Source organism: Rhinatrema bivittatum, chromosome 2, assembly GCF_901001135.1.
Source record: "Rhinatrema bivittatum chromosome 2, aRhiBiv1.1, whole genome shotgun sequence".
Lineage (NCBI taxonomy): Eukaryota > Metazoa > Chordata > Amphibia > Gymnophiona > Rhinatrematidae > Rhinatrema > Rhinatrema bivittatum.
In genome coordinates, this window is record NC_042616.1 from 211,023,918 (window position 1) to 211,046,310 (window position 22,393).

Here is a 22,393-nt window from a genome sequence, read left to right on the forward strand (position 1 = left end):
GCAAACAAAAGTACGCTGGATTTTAGTAGATACGCGCGGAGCCGCGCGTATCCGCTAAATCCTGGATCGGCGCACGCAAGGCTATCGATTTCGTATAGCCGGCGCGCGCCGAGCCGCGCAGCCTACCCCCGTTCCCTCCAAGGCCGCTCCGAATCGGAGCCGCCTCGGAGGGAACTTTCCTTGCCCTCCCCCTCACCTTCCCCTCCCTTCCCCTACCTAACCCACCCGCCCGGCCCTGTCTAAACCCCCCCCTTACCTTTGTCGGGGGATTTACGCCTCCCGGAGGCATAAATCCCCGCGCGTCAGCGGGCCTCCTGCGCGCCGGGACGCGACCTGGGGCCGGGTCCGGAGGGCGCGGCCACGCCCCCAGGCCGCCCCGGGCCGTAGCCACACCCCCGGGCCCGCCCCCGGAACGCTCCCGACACGCCCCGAAAACGCCGCGCGGTTCGGGCCCGCCCCCCTACACGTCCCCCCCCCGACCCGCCCCCTCCAAAAACCCCGGGACTTACGCGAGTCCCGGGGCTCTGCGCGCGCCGGTAGGCCTATGTAAAATAGGCTTACCGGCGCGCAGGGCCCTGCTCGCGTAAATCCGCCCGGTTTTGGGCGGATTTACGCGAGCAGGGCTCTGAAAATCCGCCCCTAGGTGAACTTAATAGCAGGTAATGGACTTCTCCTCCAAGAACTATCCAATCCTTTTTAAACACAGCTACACCAACTGCACTAACCACATCCTCTGGCAACAAATTCCAGAGTTTAATTGTGCGTTGAGTAAAAAAGAACTTTCTCCGATTACTTTTAAATGTGCCACATGCTAACTTCATGGCGTGCCCCCTAGTCTTTCTACTATCCGAAAGAGTAAATAACCAATTAACATCTACCCGTTCTAGACCTCTCATGATTTTAAACACCTCTATCATATCCCCCTCTGTCGTCTCTTCTCCAAGCTGAAAAGTCCTAACCTCTTTAGTCTTTCCTCATAGGGGAGTTGTTCCATTCTCCTTATCATTTTGGTAGCCCTTCTCTGTACCTTCTCCATCGCAATTATATCTTTCTTGAGATGTGGCGACCAGAATTGTACACAGTATTCAAGGTGCGGTCTCACCATGGAGCCTCCACCTAACCACCCCCTATGAGGAAGCTCCTGAAAGAAATCCATCTTCCAGGTTTTAAAAATCTACCATCTCCTGGAGCCAGAGAAATACTGAGGGACTGCAGGGTGGCACTCTAGGTTAAGTAGCAGTGTCAGTAAAGCACTTTTCTGTCTCCAAATGCTGGCAGGGAGGAAAAACCCGGAGTCTGGACTGATCTGGGGTAGGAAAAGGAAAAAGTAAATAAAAATGATTTAACAGACACCAGTTAGAATAAAAGGGCTGAATATTGAAAGCTATCTTAGCTAGATATAACTCATCCGGCTAAGTTACATGGGATATTCAGCGGTATGGCTATGCCACTGAATATCTATGTAAAAGTTACTAATAAAAAAGTATTTGCTCTTATCCGGTTAATTGGACAAGTTAGCCCTGCCATAGAGCTTGTCTAACATGGCTAAATATAACTTATCTGACTAAGTTAACTGGAGAAGTAGAATCGCCCTGATCTGCCCACTGACTATCTGGCTAAGTAGTGCTAAATGCGCTTTGAATATCAGCCTCAAGTAGTAAGAGTTTTAGAATAAAACACAGCAAACAAGGACTGGCCCTATGGAGCCAGTCCTCTAAATATTTACGGCCAATTAGCATGCATGATAGATACTGAGCTTGGGACTATGGTTGATGGAAGGACAGCTAGCAGCATGGTGGCCTTGCTAGCCACAAGGAGCACCCAATTCCACCTCCTGTTGGAGGAAAGAAACCAGAGTCCATAAGCACAGAAATTACCTCTTTTGAATCATCTATTCTTTCAAAATAGACAAAAGCAAATCCTCTTGATCTTCCAGTTCTCTGATCATAAACCACATTAACACCACTCAAAGGCCCATAACGGGAAAACACTTCACGCAGATCTCTCTCAGTGGTATATAAACTCAGACCAAACACACCAAGGCAGAGGTTAGGATCTGGATTAGCCTGCAACAAAAAAAAAAAAAAAAAAAGACCAGCTCAGAGCACACCATAAAAGATAGTTATCAATTTGTAACTATAGTTTGAATTTTAATCAAAAGATAAGCATGAACCAGTTTCATTCATTTTAATTACACTATGAACTCTTTTTTTTGGCTACTTTTACTCAATTCAAAAATCTATTTCAAATTAAAAAAAAAAGCAGACCATATATAAATTATAAACATCTGTATTGTAAACACTGCCTTTTACTTCTGTAGTTTTTACTTAATTAAATTACATTTTAGCAATTACAACTAGATTAGTAAGTAGGAAAAACAGCATCTTTGTAGAGACATGTAGGAGAGAAGCAGAATGGTCTTGGTAGCTTTAGAGTGAACAAAAACAGGGACAGACTTGGAAGAGATTAGAATACAGAAAGAAAAAAGTTAGTTAAGTAACAAGCTCCTGAATTGGGTAAAAGATATGGACATTAAGGACTGGGTCAAAATCTGAAAAACACGATTCACTTCTGCCGTTGTCCTCCACCCTCTGAAGTGTTTACCAATAAATATTTTAACTAATAAGAGTTACCATAGGAAGTAAAAAAAAAGCAAAATTGCTTACCTTGTAATAGGTGTTATCCCAGGACAGCAGGATGTAGTCCTCACATATGGTGACGTCATCCACGAGCCCTTAAGCGGAAAACTTCTGGCAAGTTTCTAGAAGTTTTAAACTGGCTGCCTGAGGCTACTGAGCATGCTCGGCATGCCATGATATTTCCTGCCACAGGGGGTCTCACTCCAGTCTTGTATGTAGCAATAAGCGTAAGCAAAATAAAATAATAAAGTCTGAGGCCCAACTCCGCGGGGTGGCGGGCGGGTTCCGTGAGGACTACATCCTGCTGTCCTGGGATAACACCTATTACAAGGTAAGCAATTTTGCTTTATCCCAGGACAAGCAGGATGCTAGTCCTCACATATGGGTGATTAGCAAGCTAGAGGCTGAGTCAGGTAGCAGTGATGGCTTTGTTGAAGAAAAATGAGTCAGCCGAAGATCACAGCAGAGTGGATGTAGAAGGAGTTGGGATTAAGCTGGAAACAAGTTCTTTAAGACAGATTGTCCATAGGCTGAATCTTGTCGTCCTTCCTTGTCCAAACAGTAATGAGCTGCAAAAGTGTGAAGAGAACTCCATGTTGCTGCTTTACAAATGTCAATGATTGGCACTGAACGAAAGTGTGCTACCGAGGTTGACATTGCTCTTACTGAGTGTGCCTTTACTCGCCCTTGAGAGGAAGGCCTGCTTTTGCATAGCAAAATTGTATGCAGTCTGCTAACCAATTGGATAAAGTATGTTTTCCCACTGCTCTACCAGGCTTATTTGGGTCATAAGAGACAAAAAGCTGATTGGATTTTCTGAGGGACGTAGTGCGATTCAAGTAATAGGACAACGCAACGTTTGCAGTCCAAAGTGTGCAAAGCTCTTTCCCCCTGGTGAGAGTGAGGCTTTGGAAAGAATGTGGGTAAGACTATTGTTTGATTTAAATGGAATTCCGTAACTACCTTAGGAAGGAATTTCGGATGCGTTCGGAGAACCACTCTGTCATGGAGGAACTTTGTATAAGGTTCATATGTGACAAGTGCTTGTAACTCACTAACCCTTCTAGCTGATGTGATGGCTATGAGGAAAATAGTCTTCCATGTGAGAAATTTAAGATCACAGGAATCAATGGGTTCGAAAGGAGAACGCATTAGTCCTGTTAAAACCAGATTCAGGTCCCATTGTGTAGCTGGAGGGCCGAATTGGTGGATTAAGATGTGTTAGACCTCTCATGAATCTACTGACGAGAGGTTGTGTGGATATAGGTGCATCTCCTATCTTGTTATGGTAAGCGGAGATTGCACTCAAATGTACTCTGATTGACGATGTCTGAAGACCAGAGTTTGAAAGATGGTACAAATAATCTAGAAGAGTAGATGTGGGGCAAGTAAAAGGATCTGTATGATTTTGCTTGCACCAGAATGTGAACCGTTTCCATTTGAAAGAGTATTTTTTCTCGTGGAAGGTTTGCGGGAAGCTATAAGCACTTGGGAAACATTTGTTGAAAGATGGAGTGGTTGTAAGATTAAGCTTTCAACATCCATGCTGTCAGGGATAGGGACTGAAGGTTGGGATGGCGCAACCGACCCTGATCCTGAGTAATGAGATTGGGAGCTATTCCCAGACGTATTGGATCCCTGACTGAAAGGTCTAGCAGCGTGGGAAACCATACCTGTCGAGGCCAATATGGGGCTATGAGTATCATGGTCCCCTTGTCCTGTTGTAGCTTCACCAGTGTCTTGGTGATAAGCGGTATGGGAGGATATGCATAGAGTAGGCCTGAGTTCCAAGGGCGAGCAAAGGCGTCCTCGGCTGGTTGGTGCTTCTGTTTGTGCAGGGAACAGAAGTTGGTCACCTTGTGGTTCAGGTGCGACGCAAAGAGGTCTGTTGTTGGCTGTCCCCAACGTTGGAATATCTTGGTCGCTATCGAGGGATTCAGAGACCACTCGTGTGGTTGGAATTGCCGACTGAGTCGGTCTGCTAGCACATTTTGAATTCCTGCTAGATAAGTGGCCTGTAGCAATATTGAGTGATTCAAGGCCCAGTCCCAAATTTGCGCAGCTTCTTGACAAAGGAGATACGAGCCCGTACCTCCCTGTTTGTTGATGTACCACATGGCAACCGTATTGTCTGTTTGGATTAACACAGTCTTGTGTGAAAGGCAGTCCTTGAACGCATGCAGCGCATAACGTATAGCTCGAAGTTCCAGAAAATTGATTTGATATGTGGCTTCGAGTTTTGTCCAAGTTCCTTGAGTTTGAAGAGAGTTTACATGAGCTCCCCATCCCAAGGTGGATGCATCTGTAGTTAACGTTATCTGAGGGATCGGCTTTTGGAAAGGCAGGCCCTTGCGTAAATTGTCCTTGATTGTCCACCAGTTTAGCGATGAGCGAAGTTGGTGGGTTACTTGGATGGGAGCATGAAGTGGTTGAATGGCTTGGATCCATTGCGACCGAAGAGGTCCATTGGGTAAGTCGCATGGCAAGTCGTGCCATCGGAGTGACATGAACCGTTGATGCCATGTGGCCTAGTAAGATTAGAAACTGATGAGCTGTCACTTGCGGTTGTGTGGACATGGAGTACGCCAACTGGGACAGTGTTTGTGCACGGTCTCCTGGAAGAAAAGCTTGTGCGAGGTTTGTGTCTAATTCTGCTCCTATGTATTGGAGTAGATGAGATGGTTGCAGGTTGGGATTTTTGATAATTGATGAGAAATCCCAGTTTGTGCAGTACCTTTATTGTGTAATGTAGAGAAGTAAGCGCCCCTTGTTGAGATTGACTTTTTATTAGCCAATCGTCTAGATAAGGGAAGACATGAACACCCTGTTTGTGCAAATGTCCTGCTATTACTGCTAGGCATTTTGTGAATACTCTGGGAGCTGAGGCTAGGCCGAATGGTAGGACTCTGTATTGGAAATGCTGGTGTCCCACCTTGAATCTTAGGTACTTGCGATGAGGTGGGAAAATAGGTATGTGAGTATAAGCGTCTTGGAGATCCAGAGAACAAAGCCAATCCCCCTTTTGTATGAGAGGAAGAATGGTGCCTAAGGATACCATTCTGAATTTTCTTTTCTTAGAAATTTGTTGAGATTTCTGAGATCTAGCATGGGACGAAGTCCTCCGGTTTTCTTTGGAATGAGGAAATACCGGGAATAGAATCCTCTTCCCTTCTGTGAGTGTGGTACGTGTTCCACAGCTCTTGCTTTCAGAAGAGTAGATAATTCCATTTGTAATTGAGGGATGTGTTCGAGATAGGAGTTTTGTGGTGGGAAACTCCTGCGGGGGAGCTGTGAAGTCTAGGTGGTAACCCTGATGAACTATGGATAAGACCCAGTGATCTGTGGTGATATTTCCCAATCGTTGTAAAAGTGGGAAATCCTTCCCCCTACTGGTAAATCTGGAAAGGGGTTTGGTTGGCTCTGTTCTCCGGGACTGCTTTCAAAACCAGAGGTGGAAGCAGTTTGGGGGCGGAGGCTGTGGCCTTGCAGCTCTCTGCTGTCTCTGCTGAGGGCGCTGTGGAGGCCTTGTAGAGCGTGGTCTTGAGGTCTGGGGGTAATACCTTCTCGGCCTAAAGAAAGGTCGTCTGGTGTCTCGCCGTGGCGGCCTGCGGGCAGGGTGAGTAGGAGTGTCATGGGACAACGTAGAGAGCTGCTTTAATGTTTCAGAGTGCTCTCTAAGCTGCGTTACGGCATCTTGTACTTTTGTTCCGAACAAGTTGTCGCCCAGGCAAGGCAAGTCCACTAGTTTATCCGGGACCTCTGGACGTAGGTCCGACGCCTTCAACCAGGCCCATCTTCGAGCACTGATGCCTGAAGCTGCCGTTCTGGAAGAAGTCTCAAACGCGTCATACGCCGCTCGCACCTCATGCTTGCCCGCATCCAGACCTTTCTGCACAATCTGTTGTGCTGCCTCCTGCTGCTGTTGAGGGAGAGAGGGTAGAAATTCCTCAATCTGCTTCCACAGGTTCTTTGATGCTGCGTCATATACAGTTGGTACGCAGCAATTTTCGAATTTAGCATCGCTCCCTGGTAATCTTACGCCCCATAAGGTCTAGGAATCTGTTATCTTTCCCAGGAGGGATAGAAGCGTGAGTTCTGGACCTTCTTGATTTCTTTTGCGCAGATTCCACAACTAATGAACTGTGTGGTAGTTGTGGCTTCTCAAAGCCTGGGGCTGCTTGGACTAAATATGTAGAATCAATTCTACGATTAACTCCCGGTGTTGTACATGGGTGCTCCCAAATCCGTTGTTGAAGTTGGAGTAGTACTTCATGTACTGGAATTGCTAGGTTATGTTTTGGGGGATCTACAAATTGTAGAATCTCCAGTGTTTGCTGTCTGTCATCCTTCTCTGCCTGAAGTTGAAAAGGGATGGATTCCGACATTTCTTGAACGAAAGAAGCAAAAGACAAATCCTCAGGAGGGGATTGCTTCTTGGTCTGTGGGCGGAGTACCTTCTGATAAAAATTCCTCTGAAGAATACTCCGATTGTGTATCAGACCATGTATCCGCTGGTTGAGGATATGAAGATGGCTTGGAATTGTAGATGGAGCAACTCCAGAGGGTCCTGGTAAAGGATCCTGGATGTCCGGTACCGCATCACTGGTATCACTTTCTTCCGCAGGGTATGAAGGCAAGGAAGATAAAAGATCATGATATCTTTTGGTAAGGATAGCATGTAGTCTTTTCTCAGAGGGAATCTCTGGATGCTTGGATTTTCCTGCTGCCTTTTTTCCCCGGCTTGAAGCTGCAGAAGGAGCTAAGGTATAATGTGGAGCTGGTTGTGCAGCCGTAGAAAGTGAAGTAGTGAGAAAGGAGAACATGGAGATGGGAATCAATGAGGAGATTGGTCTGGAAGCACTTGTGGACATTGAAGAATGTAAATTAGTCGATTCCATCGAAGGATGTGCGATTTGCATAGACGATGAGGCTGCTGACATCGATCGAGCAGCAGGCATCGTTGAAGAGCAGCTGGGCATGTCCATCGGCATTGATAGAGCTGCAGCAGTCATCGGCACCGAGATTGGCATCGGTATGGACGATGACGTTGGCATCAGCACTGGCATCGATATGGACGATGGCACCGGCATCGATATCGAGGAAGGCATCGACTCGGTAGTCGGCATCGATGGAGTCATCGGCATCGGCCCGATGGCCGGCATCGACTGAGGAGTCGGCATCGACCCGTAGGTCGGCATCGGTCCTACCAGGGCCGGTGTTGGAGATGCCGCCGGGATGGCTTCTTTCATGGCATCAGCGACAAGCTTCTTAATCAAGGCTGTTAAGTCCGTCACGGATGTCGACGGTGTCGATTCCTCTGCAGGGATTACCGAGGTCGATGACAACTTCCGCTGTTTAGCCACCGGTTCTTCCGGCGGTGGCAACGGAGGAATCGCGTGATGTCTCCGGTGTTTATGTTTGGTACGAATCTCAGAAACGGATCTGGACGATGCCACAGACGGGGTTGGCGAGGAAGCATCTCCCGAACCTTGTTGGACTCTTTTCTTGAGAAGTATCTTCTTCGATACGCCTATCGGGGAAGATCTAGTCGAGGTCGATGGCGATGTCGGTGCTCTGATTTGAAAAATCTGAGCCATTTTTTCATGGCGAAGCTTCCTACCTTTCGCCGTCATTTCTTGACACTGGGCACAAGAAGCGATGTCGTGGTCTCCTCCCAAACAACGGACGCACTCGACGTGCGGGTCGGTGATGGACATAGTCCGGTTGCAGGCCGGACATTTTTTAAATCCGGAAGTTTTTTCGGTCGACATCCGTCGATGATTTCGGATTCCTTCTTCGTGAAGAAAGTAGGATGTTTGTCACCAGCCGGTGACAAACCGAGTAAGACCCGTAAAGGGAAGAAGTTTGAAAAATTTTTTAGATTGTTGTGAGGTAACTCACAGGCTCCTGGAAACCGCGATGCAGCTAGCAGCGCGGAAAAAAGAAGACTGGAGTGAGACCCCTGTGGCAGGAAATATCATGGCATGCCGAGCATGCTCAGTAGCCTCAGGCAGCCAGTTTAAAACTTCTAGAAACTTGCCAGAAGTTTTCCCGCTTAAGGGCTCCGTGGATGACGTCACCCATATGTGAGGACTAGCATCCTGCTTGTCCTGGGATAAAAAGTTTTATTTTTTTTTTAGCACACAATTTGTTCAAGAGTTAAATAGAAAATACCAAATTTGATTTCTTCATGCTAACCAGTTGTCTACATGTGTAGAATCTTTGAATACTGATAGTATTTCTTTACAGAATGTTTTATCAGTTACTTTTAAATCCATAAATTAGTGAATTATGAACATTAATTTGAATGCTACTGAATTGGGACAGTGCTCTTATAGTTCATATTTAATACTGAACACTATCACTTTCAAATAGAAACCATTTGGCTTGAAGCAACACTTGAGGGATATGTCCACATCCTCATGTCCTCAAATGGAACAGGCATGTACTTGGAGATCCCCACTATTCAAACTATCCACCTTAGGGGATATGCACCATTGCTTTACCCTTGCTTAACTAAGACCAATGAGTTTAGGTTAGTGAGGACCTTAGGGAAATATTCCCTCTTGTTCTGGTGGGTCCAGCCATTGTTCAATACCTCCTCTACCATGGTGGTGAAAAAGACTTCCTGACCATTTCTAAATATCCTATTATTAGGTTTGCTCTTTGATTCTTTTGTGGCTTAGTAACCAACTTGAGTAGAAACACTACCTGTTTGCCTTGTTTAAATAGTGTATTTGGATTTAGATTTGACCAACAACCAAGGACACCAGAAAATGGTACTTGAATTTTGGAAACTATATGTAGTGCTCAATCATAACTGCTGTAATTTTCTTTTGTTGGCAGATTATGGTCATGAACCAAAAAAATGGAGATATTTAAACCAAATTATGATCAGGCAAAGAATTCAATGGAGGAACAATAGCGGGAGAAGACAATAGTAATTTGTGTGTTTTGGCATTAACTTGCCCTCAGATGTATTAGAGAAATGTTGATCATCAGTGAAGTAAACAAGAAGAAATTTTGTAAAACAGAAGGAAAACAGAGTTGCTTACCTGTAAACAGGTTCTTCAAAGACAGCAGGATGTTAGTCCTCACACATGGATGACATCAGATGGAGCCCCGATGCAGAAATTTTAGGTCAAAGTTTCTAGAAACTTAGACTAGGCACACTGAACATGCCCAGCATGCCCTAAACCAAGCGTCCCCACAGGATCTTGTAAAATAGAATATTAGAATAAATGGGAGAAACCCAACCCTGCAGAGTGGTGGGTCGGTTTCGTGAGGCCTAACATCTTGCTGTCCTCAGTGAACACCTTTACAGGTAAGCAACTCTGCTTTCTGAGGACAAGCAGGATAGTCAGTCCTCATACACGGGTGAATCGCTAACTACAGGCTGCTCTCCAACACAAATAGGGGACCAGACACCTAACCAGGTGCCAACAGGCACAAAAATGGTGTAGTTGGTAACAGAGGGGAGAGACAGCTTGACCCCAAACAATGGGCCCTAGGCGGGTAGAGTTGGGTTCTACACCTCAAACAAGTTCCTATGGACAGACGAGATAGAGGCAGACGAGATGTGACAGTAGAATCTACTGTCACATCAGCCATCTCTATCCAGACAATAGTGCAATGTGAAGGTGTGGAGAGAACTCCATGTCACAGCCTTGCAGATCTCCACAAGAACTGCTTGCAAGTGGGCCACCAAAGCTGCCATGGCTCTGACAGAATGAGCCTTGGCATGATCCCCCAAGATGCTGTCCCGCCTGGACATAACAGAAGGAGATGCAATCTTCTAGCCAATTGGATAATGTCTGTCTGGCAACAGCAATGCAAAACCTATTCCTATCAAAAGAAATAAAAAGTTAGGTGGACTGTCTATGGGCTTCTGTCCGCTCCAGATAGAAGATTAAGGCTTGCTTGCAGTCCAAACTGTGCAATGCTCATTTGCCTTGGTGCAAATGGGGCCTGGGAAAGAATATTGGCAGGATGATGGACATCAGTCACCACCTTAGGCAGGAACTTAGGGTACATACCCAAGACCACCCTATCATGATAAAACTTTGTGTAAGGTGGATAAGTCACTAAGGCCTGGAGCTTGCTGACCCCTGTGCGCTGAGGTGACTGCCACCAAAAATATCAGGTGCTTCAGGTCACAGCAGCGCAGTGGCTCAAAAGAAGCTTTTATCAACTGAGCTAACACCATGTTGAGGTCCCAAAACAGCGGGAGGCCTTAGGGGAGGCTTTAACTGAAGCAGGCCCCGCATGAATCGTACAACTATAGGCTGTACAGAGATAGGCGTACCATCTACACCTTGGTGGTAATGCGCCAATTGCACCGAGATGAACTCTAACGGAGTTGGTTTTTAAGCCAACTTCCAATAAGTGTAGAAGATAATCAAGTAGATTTTTTGTGGGACAGGAAAATGGATCTAGGGCCTTCTGCTCACACCACATGGAAAACCTCCTCCACTTCAGTGGAAGGCTTTCTGGAACCTACCAAGAGCCAAAATATATCTGAGACATCAAGCAGTTGCAGAATTAATCTCTCAACATCCAGGCTGTGAGCGACAGGTCCTGGAAGTTGGGATGCCGCATCCTGCCTCTATCTCGCGTGATGAGATCTGGGAAAGTCCCCAGAAAGATCGGTCTCCAGACAGGCAACTCCCGACCAATGAAAACCAGACCTGTCTCGGCCAATAAGGAGCTATGAGGATCATGGTTCCCCTTGTCCTTGCAAAGCTTCGAGAGTCTTTGCCACTAAGGGAATCAGCAGATGTATGTACAGAAGAGCCTTGCCCCAATGAAGGGCAAGGGCATCCGACGCTGGTTTGCCATCTGATCTGTACAAGGTGCAGGACCCAGGTACCTTCCTGTTGCTGTGGGGAGGAGATGCGAACGGATCTATGTCTGGGCTCCCTAGAGGTGGAATATCCAATTCGCTATCCCTTGGTCCAGAGACCATTCATGGGGTCTGAAGACTCTACTCAGCCTGTCCGCTACTACATTCTCAGTCCTGGCCAGGTACATGGCCCTGAGCAACATCCCATGGGACAGGTCCCAAGAGCAGATTTGAACTGCTTCCTAACACAGGAGGTACAATCCTGTGCCCCTCTGCTTGATGACATACTACCTGGTTGTCTGTCATCAGGACAACTTTGCCGGACAGCCCATCTCTGAAAGCCCATAGCGCGTATCTGATCGCACAGACTGCCGCTCGAAGGCTCAACGCGGCCACTTCAAAAACCCGCTTGAACTGATCTCCAGCTTTCGGTCCTGCATGTCCTTTAAGGCGGCAGATCCTGCCATGGGTATCGTGGTCTTCTTTGTGACCACCGAGATAGCCATGTCCACTTTCGGAATCTTCAGCAGGTCCAGCACCTCTGACAGCAGGTAGAGCTTTCCCATCGCCCTACCCACCTTTAAGTCCGCATCCGGAGTATCCAACTTGCGGGTCACCCAGCTTTCGGACTTTCTTAGGCAGTGGAAAAGCTGTTGATGGTCCCCGAATACCATCCAGAACCAGATTAACCCCTTCATTATTGGAATCCTCTTGAGTAACCTTAAGACCGAGGACATCCAGTACCTGGGGAATAAGCAGACGAAACTCATCTCGCTTAAACAGGTGGACAACAGTAGGATCATCACCCTCCACCGGAGGGAGGTCATCCCCATCAGGATCATCCGTATCCGTGTCCACCAGCTCAGGATTCTGGTCCGGATCCACACCCAGTAGCTGCTCAGATCCGACCCCCCCAGACTCGGAACCGGCGCCACCCCTGCCCCAAAACCTGGGTCATGGGGATCCCCGCGACCATCCTCTCCAGGACGAGAACGGACCACTGGGTGCTGCTGGGTGGCTGCAGGACATCCCTGCTTCAGCGGGATCCCCAGCGCGCCCGGGTCTCTAAGGAAGTCTGTCTCCGTGCCAAAAAGGCCTGATGCATCAACAAGATAAACTCTGGGGAAAAATCTCCCGCGTCTACCCCCCCATCTGGGGGGGGCCTACGGGGCTGATTCCCCAGTCCCCAACATCGGATCTACTGCCAAGGGGACCAAAGTGGGAGGGGGGGATCCTCTTCTTGCTCAGAGTGTCGCGAGGCCCCCCCCCCCCCGTGGGCCACCCCCGACGGGCCTTCCAAACCGGAGCAGTCTGGTCACAACGACGCAGAGTTCAAATTTTGCCCACGCGCCCCACAGGAGCGGCAGACCGCCCATTTTCGCGGCGCCATGCGAAGGCGCATAGCCACGCGGTCAGAGCAGCTGAGGGAAGATAAAAAAAAAATAGGCCCGAGACCTGCAGCCGAGCGAGCGCCGCCAGCAGCACGGGGGAAAAAAATAGAAAAACAAGGCCTCCGCGAGGAACCGTGCTGTTCAGCCACCCGGCTGCTGAAAACGTGGCTTGGACCCGGTACACACACGGCCTACCTTCACTATCAACCCGGAACCCCGGGAGAGGAAGGAAACGAAACTGCGACGGTTCAAAACTGTCCCCACAGCCTGCTGCACAGCAGGCTCCCCTGGTGCCAACTCCTTACCCTCAGACTGAAGAGACTTTTTTTTTTTTTTTAAACTAACTTTAAACAACTAAACTACTGAAGCCTGCACTAACAGGGGTCGAGGGAGCAGCTTCGGGGGTAGGAAGACCAGGAGCCCCCAGCCTGTACACCCTGGGATGGAGCGGGCGAAACACAGTCAGGGGTGTCTAACCGCCCGAACGCCCGGCTTCCACTGAGGGATGGCCCATGAAGCTGCCTAACACCTCAGGAAGCAAACGAGAAGGAAAAATAAAATAAATTTCCTAACTACCCTGAAAAAAACTAAGACTGCAGGAGTCAGAAAAATACTGAGGGCCTGCAGGTGGCACTCTCGTTATGTAGCAGTGCCCAAAGTTCTAATTGTTCTCTGACTCCACCTGCTGGTAGAGATACACAACCCAGTTTTCTGGACTGATCTGGGTATGATCAGGAAGGTTCCCTTTTCTGAATCTGTTTGGCTCCAACTCTGTGGGTTCAGCACAGAATTAGACAGTGTCAAAAATCCAGTGACTGAACCAAGGTATTTCTTGCTAAAGGGAAAGTAGCAGTAGGAGGGTCACTTGATGCTCTGAGTGAGGTTGAGCTAGGTGTCTCATGCTGCTCAGCACAGGCAAAGCTCCTTGAGGGGGATGCTTGGACACTCCCATGCCTTCTTTGAATTCCACTGTGCAGGATAAAAAGGATCCATCTTCCTTTCTAGTCCTCAGGTTAAAAAAACCTCACCATCTCAGACAGCTAAGTTGCTGCCTCTGGAGGGGCCCTTTCTGCTGGAGCAGGTAAGGATACATCCTCCTCCAATACCTTCCTTGCTGGGCCAGGTACTGGGGGCCCAGGACAAAGTGTGCTGATTGTGCTCTGTTGGCTGGAGACTAGTTGCACCATCAATGCCTGTATTACTTGTCTTTGTGCCAAGGCTCTGCTTTCTACTGTGGATGTCTGTATGCCTTTTGGCACAGACACTGTGTTGAGGAAGATGGTGGCACTTTAGCCTGAATCACCTTGCAACATGCTGAGGAAATAGACTGCACCTTGGTCTATACCAGCACACTCCATGCCAATGTAACAAAGTGCCTTTGATGGTGCCAGTGTGTCTAGGCCAAATAAGATGCAGTAGAAAGCAGAGTTGCTTACCTGTAACAGGTGTTCTCACAGGACAGCAGGATGTTAGTCCTCACATATGGGTGACATCATCAGGATGAAGCCAAATCACGGAATACTTTTGTCAAAGTTTCTAGAACTTTGACTGGCACCTACTGGGCATGCCCAGCATGGCACTAACCCTGCATCCAGCAGGGGTCCCCTTTCAGTCTTGTGTATAGCAAGAAGTACGTGCGAAAAATAAAATAAATCGCAAAAGAACCCAACTCCGCAGGGAGGCGGGCGGGTTTCGTGAGGACTAACATCCTGCTGTCCTGTGAGAACACCTGTTACAGGTAAGCAACTCTGCTTTTTCACAGGACAAGCAGGATAGTAGTCCTCACATATAGGTGAGTAGCGAGCTGAGGATGCCTGAGCAATGCACCAAATGCACCCAAAAACGTGCAACAGGCAAAACAACCGGGGTGGATTTGGGTAGGAGGGCATCCTCAACACCCTGAATGCTGGTAGGAACTTGGGTAGTTAAGCTGTAGAACAGACTGGCCAAAAATGGAATCTTGCCTGCCAGCCTTATCTAAGCAATAATAGGCTGTGAAGGTATGGAGAGAACTCCAGGTCGCAGCCTTACAAATATCAATAAGTGGTACCGAATGAAGGTGTGCCACTGAAGTTGCCACGGCCCTAACAGAGTGTGATTTTACACGGTCATGTAGCGGAATGCCTGCTTGCTGGTAGCAAAAGGAGATACAGTCCACCAACCAGGAGGAAAGGGTCTGTTTTCCCACTGGATTTCCCAATTTGATGTTATTTAAAGAAACAAATAATTGAGTGGACTTCTTGTGGGCTGAAGCGCGCTCTAGATAAAAGGCTAGGGCATGTTTGCAGTCCAGGGAATGTAGAGCCTGTTCTCCTGGGTTTGAATGGGGCCTTGGAAAGAAAGTAGGTAAGATGATGGATCGATTAAGATGAAATTCCAACACTACCTTTGGGAAAAACTTAGGGGTACGGAGAAACCACTCTGACATGTAGAATTTTGGTGTAAGGTGGGTAGGTGACTAATGCCTGTAATTCACTAACTCTGCGAGCAGATGTGATAAGCGAGAAGAAAAATCACTTTCCAAGTGAGATAGCGGAAATCGCAGGCGTGGAGAGGTTCAAACAGAGGTTTCATGAGCCGTCCTAAGACCACATTAAGGTCCCAAGCAGGGGCCAGAGGGCGCAATGGAGGTTTCAGGTGGAGCAAACCTCTCATGAAGCATGTGAGTAAAGGTTGTGTCGAAATAGAGACATCTCCCATGCGTTGTGGAAAGTGGCTACCACACTGACATGTACCCTTATAGAGGAGGTTTTCGGACATGGACATGCACCAGACCAGGAATCGAAGGAATCTGCAGTGAGCTGAAGTGATCGAGATGTGTGTATACGCGTCCTGAAGATCTAGAGAGCAAAGCCAATCTCCTCTTTGTAGAAGAGGAAGTAGAGAGCCTAAGGTCATCATCCTGAACTTTTCCTTCTGCAGATATTTGTTTAAAGCACGCAGGTCCAGTATTGGACGAATGCCCCCTGACTTTTTTGGGATGAGGAAATGCCTGGAATAGAACCCCTGCCCCTGCTGGGAGAGGGGCACTGGTTCTACTGCCCAGGATTTCAGAAGGGTTGAAACCTCCTCCTCCAGAAGAGAGGAGTGGTTGGATGATCCCCATGTCGGCCGAGTTGGGGAGTCTGCTGGTACAGACAGAAGTTGAGGTGGTAACCTTGAGTCAGTGCAGCAAGTACCCACTGATCTGAAGTGATTGTGTACCATATCTTGGTGAAATGGCACAACTGACCGCCGACTGGTATGGGCGGTAGAGGAGGTTGGCTTATGCTCTCCAGCGAGGAGTCAAAATCCAGCAGCTAGGTCCGATGGAGGGGCTGACAGTCTTCTGAGGCCGGGATTGTCTGGCCTGACCTTTCTGATAAGGTTGGAGGGGCGACCTCGGGTAGCAGGAGGATAATATCTCCGTGGCTTGAAGGACGGCTGCTTAAGAGTCTCTTCAGAATGTCCTTTTAGAGGTGGACAGGAAATCAGAAGGCATGGACGAAAGCTGGCGTAGCGTCTTGTGATGGTGTTTGAGCTGTGCTATAGTCTCCTGGATTTTGTCCCCGAAGAGAGATTGTCTCCAGCGCAGGGCAGGTCAGCCAATCGGTCCTATACCTCTGGTCTTAAGTCAGAGGACTTCAGCCAGGCCCACCTTCGTGCACTAATTCCCGCTGCGGACACCTTAGAGGCAGTGTCAAAAATATTATAGACAGCGTGGACCTCATGCTTGCCAGCATCTAGACCCTTCTGAGCCAGGGCATTAAGTTGATCCTGAAGCTGGTCGGGTAAAGATTCAGAGAAATCCTGGATCTTCTTGAATAGGTCTCTGTTATACTGGGTCATGTATAACTGGTAGGAAGCAATGTAAGAAATAAGCATTGATCCATGGAAAACACGACGGACAAATGCATCGAGAGACCTCTGTTCTTTCCCTGGAGGAATGGAAGAATGAGGTTTAGAACGTCATGCTTTTTTCTGGGCTGACTCCACAACCACAGAATGGTGATCCAGCTGTGGTTTTCGGAAACCAGGGGCTGTCTGTACCAGGTAGGTGGCACCTGTTTTCCAATTTACCGGTGGTACAGAGCCTGGATGCTCCCAATTCCTGTTCAGCAAGTCCAGAAGAACTTCATGAACAGGTATGGACATGATCTCCCTGGGTGCATCTACGAATTGGAGCACTTCCAGCATTTTGTGTCAGGAGTCCTCTTCTGCCTAAAGTTGGAATGGTATGGCTTCAGACATTTCCTTTATAAAATTAATAAAGGACATGTCCTCTGGGGGAGAACCTCTTCTCTCCTCAGGGGGAGACGGCTCTGAAGGTAGATCATCTGTATCCTGGGAAGAATCATCTGTCCAAGGATCGTAAGGTTGATCACGGGCTCCCAAAGGATCTCCAGAGGGGAGTAATGGTGCTATTCCTGAAGGATCAGGCCTAGGCACAGACGGCATCGATGGTGGCACCGATTAAGGATGATGCGGTATTCATGGCAGAATAGGCACTGATGGAACCGGTGACATCGATGGGCGAATCTGTGGCAAGATCCCAGACGGTCCGGGGATAGATTCAGGCATCTGTGTTTCGTCTTCCGATGACAAAGGTATTTGCGTGGAAGCAGTGGACATACCGGTATCCTCTGTTCCACCGGTGGAAGGGCACCGATCAACACATCCAGTCTGCCAAGTAGCGGTGCAAGCGCCATGGGTATCTGGTTGGTGACTGGGGCTGGCATCTGTGTCTGCGCCGATGGGAGGTTGGAAGCCCTGCAGTGCCCTACCGATGGCCTCTTGGATCATCCGATCCAATTCCTCGCGGAAGCCTGGGACATGCAACCCCAGCTCCGGAGTAGGAGGCAATACTGGCGTAGCCGGAGGGTCCACCGGTGAAAGTGGAGTCGAGGCTCCTGGCACCAATGAAGGTGGGGGGAACGCCTCGGTGATCCAGTTGCAGAGGAGGAAGGGGCCTTCTCTGGACGGGGTTTCTTTGTCGGTGGCTATGTCGATGCCGATGCCAAGGGCTTGCCTGGATCAGCGGACTGAGCCTTCTGATGACTGTGTCGATGCTTTTCACGATATTCTCCTCGGTCCTTCTCCGGAGCCAATGAGGAAGAAGTCGACACCTTTGGAGTAGTCTGTGCCGGTCGGGCAGCACCGGTGTCCCACTGCTGGTGAGAGGTCGATGGCACCGGCTCAGATTATGTCGAAGCGGTTGATGGAGTTGGGGGCTTTGCCTGAAAAAAACTCCATCTTCTCTGAGCGGATCTTACGGCCCTTTGGTGTCATTTGGGCACATTTGGTGCAAGTTAGGATGTCATGGTCGGACCCCAAACATAACACAGAAGCCCTATGCGGGTCTGTGATGGACACTGTCAGAGGACAATCGGGGCCCCGACGAAAACCCGACACCATGGCTTCAACAAAAATTTAGCCGCGTTGCAGTCCATGGTCAGTAGACCCCGAAGGGAAAACTCGATGGGAATCTACCGCAAACTAGGGTAAAGTCTTACCTTTCGACCACGGAGTACAGAATTGATAGGGGGACCCCTATGGGGTAGAAGTTTTTGAAAATTTTGAAAGAAGTTCCGTGAGGAAAATTCCTGTCAGGAATCTCTAGAGCTCCTTAACCCGCGTGGCTACTGCTGTGAGGAAAAAAAAAAGACTGAAGGGGGACCCCTGCTGGATGCAGGGTTAGTGTCATGCCCAGTAGGTGCCAGTCAAAGTTCTAGAAACTTTGACAAAAGTGTTCCGTGATTGGGCTTCATCCTGATGTCACCCATGTGAAGACTACTATCCTGCTTGTTCTGTGAGAAAACATCTGCACCAAGGAACTCCTCACCGAGTAGACTGAAGGAGCTCTTTTTAGTGTCAAGCCAGGAGACTGCCCCAGCAGAACTTTGCGCCACAGGCATTAATTTCTTTGGTACCAAGGGAGACAGTCCAAATTAGATCCCTTGTGTCGCGTAGGTGTTCTTCCCAATGCCTTAGGCTTTCTACGCCAAGCTCAAATGCTGACCTGTGATGGTCAGGAAATTGGTGCCAGTGTGTGGTAGAAGGTGGGGGAAGGGGATCCTTCGCAGCCAATTTGTGAGAAAGGGAAGCAGAGTCCTAGCATCATCCCTAATGCTACTGGGAATCCAATGAGGCCTCACTCTGGGAAATGGAATAGCTGTGCTACCCACCCTTGTGCTAAGGCTTTGGAGCCTTTACCAGACACTGACTTCTTCATCTTTCAGGCATAGGTCTGTAGCATCCATAGACATTCCTGCCAATGTTCCTCTTGCATATTAGAGATATCCTAAAAACCAGATCTGTTGGCAGCCCTCGAGGGCTGAGTGTGCACACCACAGAGCTAGGGAAATTCAGAGCAGAGGTCCCCACTCAGGTAGGAGCAAGCACATGGTATGGGTATCTGTAAAGGACATCAAGCACCCAAAACCACAGGCCTCAGATTTCAATACTTCTTTGTAATTTTTTTTTTAGGGGTTTTATCAAGGCAACAGTGAAAAAAGGAATTCTTAAGTTGCAACTCTAGCAAAATGAACAAACAGAAAAATGTAAAGAGACTAGGAAATTCATTCATGCAGCAGCTCGGACAAAAAGACTGAGGGGCTCATAAGGCAACCATGAATAGGAACTCCCGCACATGCTCAAGGATTTCTGAGTTGGGTCCATGTCAGCACCACTGGATGACATCACCCCAGTGGTTATGATTGATATAATTTTGCTTGAAGGCAATATTTAACATTTCATTTTTAAGACTGCCATTATTTGAGAGTTGGGTTTCAAAACTGGATCACAGGAGACTAAAATAAGTATCGTATGTAAAAGCCCCCCCTGTGATGGGACAAAGGCCATCTGGCTCCCCAAATATCTCCAGTTATGTTTATAAAGTTAGGATATTTGAAATGGGATAACTTTATGATGATCTGTTAAATTTATAATCTCTGGAATGCAGACAATGCATAAAATAATTTCTAGATAAAAAAGCAGATACATACTGTTGGTTTTATTTTGGCATGTATGCCCCACTGTACAAGCAATGGCTGTATTTTTTTTTACAATTTTTTTTCCAGAAAATACAAAAAATAGTTGTACAAAAGATGGTAGAGAGAAATTTAAATCTTACCTGAATTTCCTTTCCTTGAATCTTACCATACCAGTTCAGACAAGTGGGTTATGCCTCCCTGCCAGCAGGTAGAGACAGTTTCCTGTATCATCACACAGTACATGAACTGATGCAGCAGTAAACCTTGTCAGTAAACATTTGTCACAGCTAATCAACTACAATCGTCAGAACAGCAAACAAGCAATAACTTTATAATTAACAGTTTAGAAAGAGGAGCCACTCCAAGACCACATCATTCTCTTCCCCTTTGGGAAGGATCAAAGAAAGGAAGGGAACAGGTCCAGCTCCTTTCTGTTCTCAAAGTACAGTTGCTTACCTGTAACAGGTGTTCTCCTAGGACAGCAGGATGTTAGTCCTTGCATGTGGGTAACATTATCCGACGGAGCCTGGCACGGAAAACTTTTGCCAAAGTTTCTAGAAGCTTTGACCAGCAGACTGAGCATGCCCAGCCTGCTATTATCCGAATGTCCACACAAGGTCCTCGCTTCAGTCTCATAATACAGAGGAAAAATACCAGCAGAACCCAACTCCATGGGGAGGTGGGCGGGATTCCTGAGGACTAACATCCTGCTGTCCTAGGAGAACACGTGTTACAGGTAAGCAACTGCGCTTTCTTCTAGGACAAGCAGGATGGTAGTCCTTACATGTGGATGAATACCAAGCTCGAGGCAGTCACTGAACAGGAGACCCCGATCGAACAAGGAGTCAATGAGCACAACACAACTGTGGCGCTGTAGGTCAGCAGGGGACTGTCTGGTTCCCACAAAGGCAGAAAGAGTTGGGTTCAGGCCTGAAACAGGTTGCACAGGAGGATTGACCAAAGGCACTGTTCCTGACGCCCATCTTTATCCAAGCAATAATGAGCCACAAATGTGTGAAGAGAACTCCAGGTTGCGGCCCGGCAGATTTCAACAACGGGGACTGCACGTAAGTGCGCCACCAATGTCGCCACAGCCTGCACAAAGTGAGCCTTAACTCTGCCGGCTAGCATAAGGCCTGCCTGCGCATAGCAGAAGGTGATGCAATCTGCCAGCTAGTTCAACAAGGTCTGTTTACCCACTACCACTCCCAATCTGTTGAAATCAAAGGACACTAAGAGCTGGGTGGACTGTGTGGCCAGCAGTACGATCCAGGTAGAAAGCCAAAGCCCTTTTACAGTCCAAGGTGTGATAAGTCCTTTTCCCCTGGGTGGGAATGAGGCCGCAGAAAGAAGGAATGGACTGATTAACATGAAAATCAGTTACAACCTTGGGCAGAAACTTCAGATGCATACACAAAGAACTTCATGTATGGTGCATATGTAATCAGAACCTGAAGCTCACTGACCCTACAAGCTGAAGAAAGCGCCACCAGGAATGACTTTCCAGGTGAGGAACTTCAGGAAAGTGGACAGTAACGGCTCAAAAGGAGGGCACATGAGCCTTGGTAGGATGACGTTGAGGTCCCAGGATGCAACCAGAGGCCAAAGAGGGGGCTTCAGCTGGAGGAGGCCCCACATTAAACTGCCCACTAAGGGTTGGACAAAAACGGGCATGCTAGCAACACCTCGATGGTACGTGCTAACAGCGCTGAGGTGCACCCTAACTGAGCTGGTCTGGAACCCAGACTCGGATGCCGCAAGTAGTCCAACAGCCAGGAAAGGGGGCATGAGAAAGCCTGTCACCACTGGGACCATAGGACTCTCTCCTCATGAAGAGGCATCACATGGACAGAGGCCGCCATGTGACCTAGCAGAAGGCGGGCTGGCACCCTCCGACTGTTGCAGACAAGGTAGCCAGCGAGGCAAGGGCGAATGCCCGGTCTTTGGGCAAAAACGTTTTTGCCTATGCCGTGTCCAGACTGGTGCCTATGAAGTCCAGCTGAGGAGATGGACAAAGATGAGACTTGGGGAAGTTTATAACAAATCCCACAGTTTGCAGCATCTGCACAGTCAGGGCCAGAGCATGCAAGGCTCTGGAGTGGGAGTCACTCTTGACCAAACAGTTGTCCAGATAGGGGAACTTGTGCACCGAGCGACGCCAGAGGTAGGCGGCCACAACTGCTAGGCATTTAGTAAAAACACAGGGAGCCAATGCCAGCCCTAAGGGCAGCACTATGTACTGATAATGTGCTTTCCCCACCACAAAACGGAGGTGCTTCCAGTGGCTGGGGATAACTGCAATGTGTGTGTAAGCTTCTTTGAGATCGAGGGAGCAAAGCTAGTCTCCTCCTTTGAGGAGCAGGATCAGCATGCGCAGAGAGACCATCTTGAACTTTTCTCTTACAAGAAATTTGTTCAACACCCGTAGGTCGAGAATGGGGCGCAAGCCGCCATTCTTCTTCGGAATGAGGAAATACCTCAAATACAACCCTTGGCCCTGCTGATGGCGAGGGACCGGTTCCACTGTGCCCGCTTCAAGGAGGGCGGAGA

At 48.3% G+C, this 22,393-nt stretch overlaps 1 protein-coding gene across 6 annotated transcripts in view; it reads right to left on the minus strand.

The window, feature by feature from the left end:
- TRA2A (transformer 2 alpha homolog) overlaps positions 1-22,393 on the minus strand; it is a 229,722-nt gene that overhangs the window by 121,454 nt on the left and 85,875 nt on the right. For all 6 annotated transcript variants that reach the window (XM_029589091.1, XM_029589089.1, XM_029589086.1 and 3 more), the window contains exon 4: positions 1,878-2,066. In XM_029589091.1, coding sequence (XP_029444951.1) covers positions 1,878-2,066 — 189 coding nt within the window. The remainder of the gene's footprint in view (positions 1-1,877; positions 2,067-22,393) is intronic.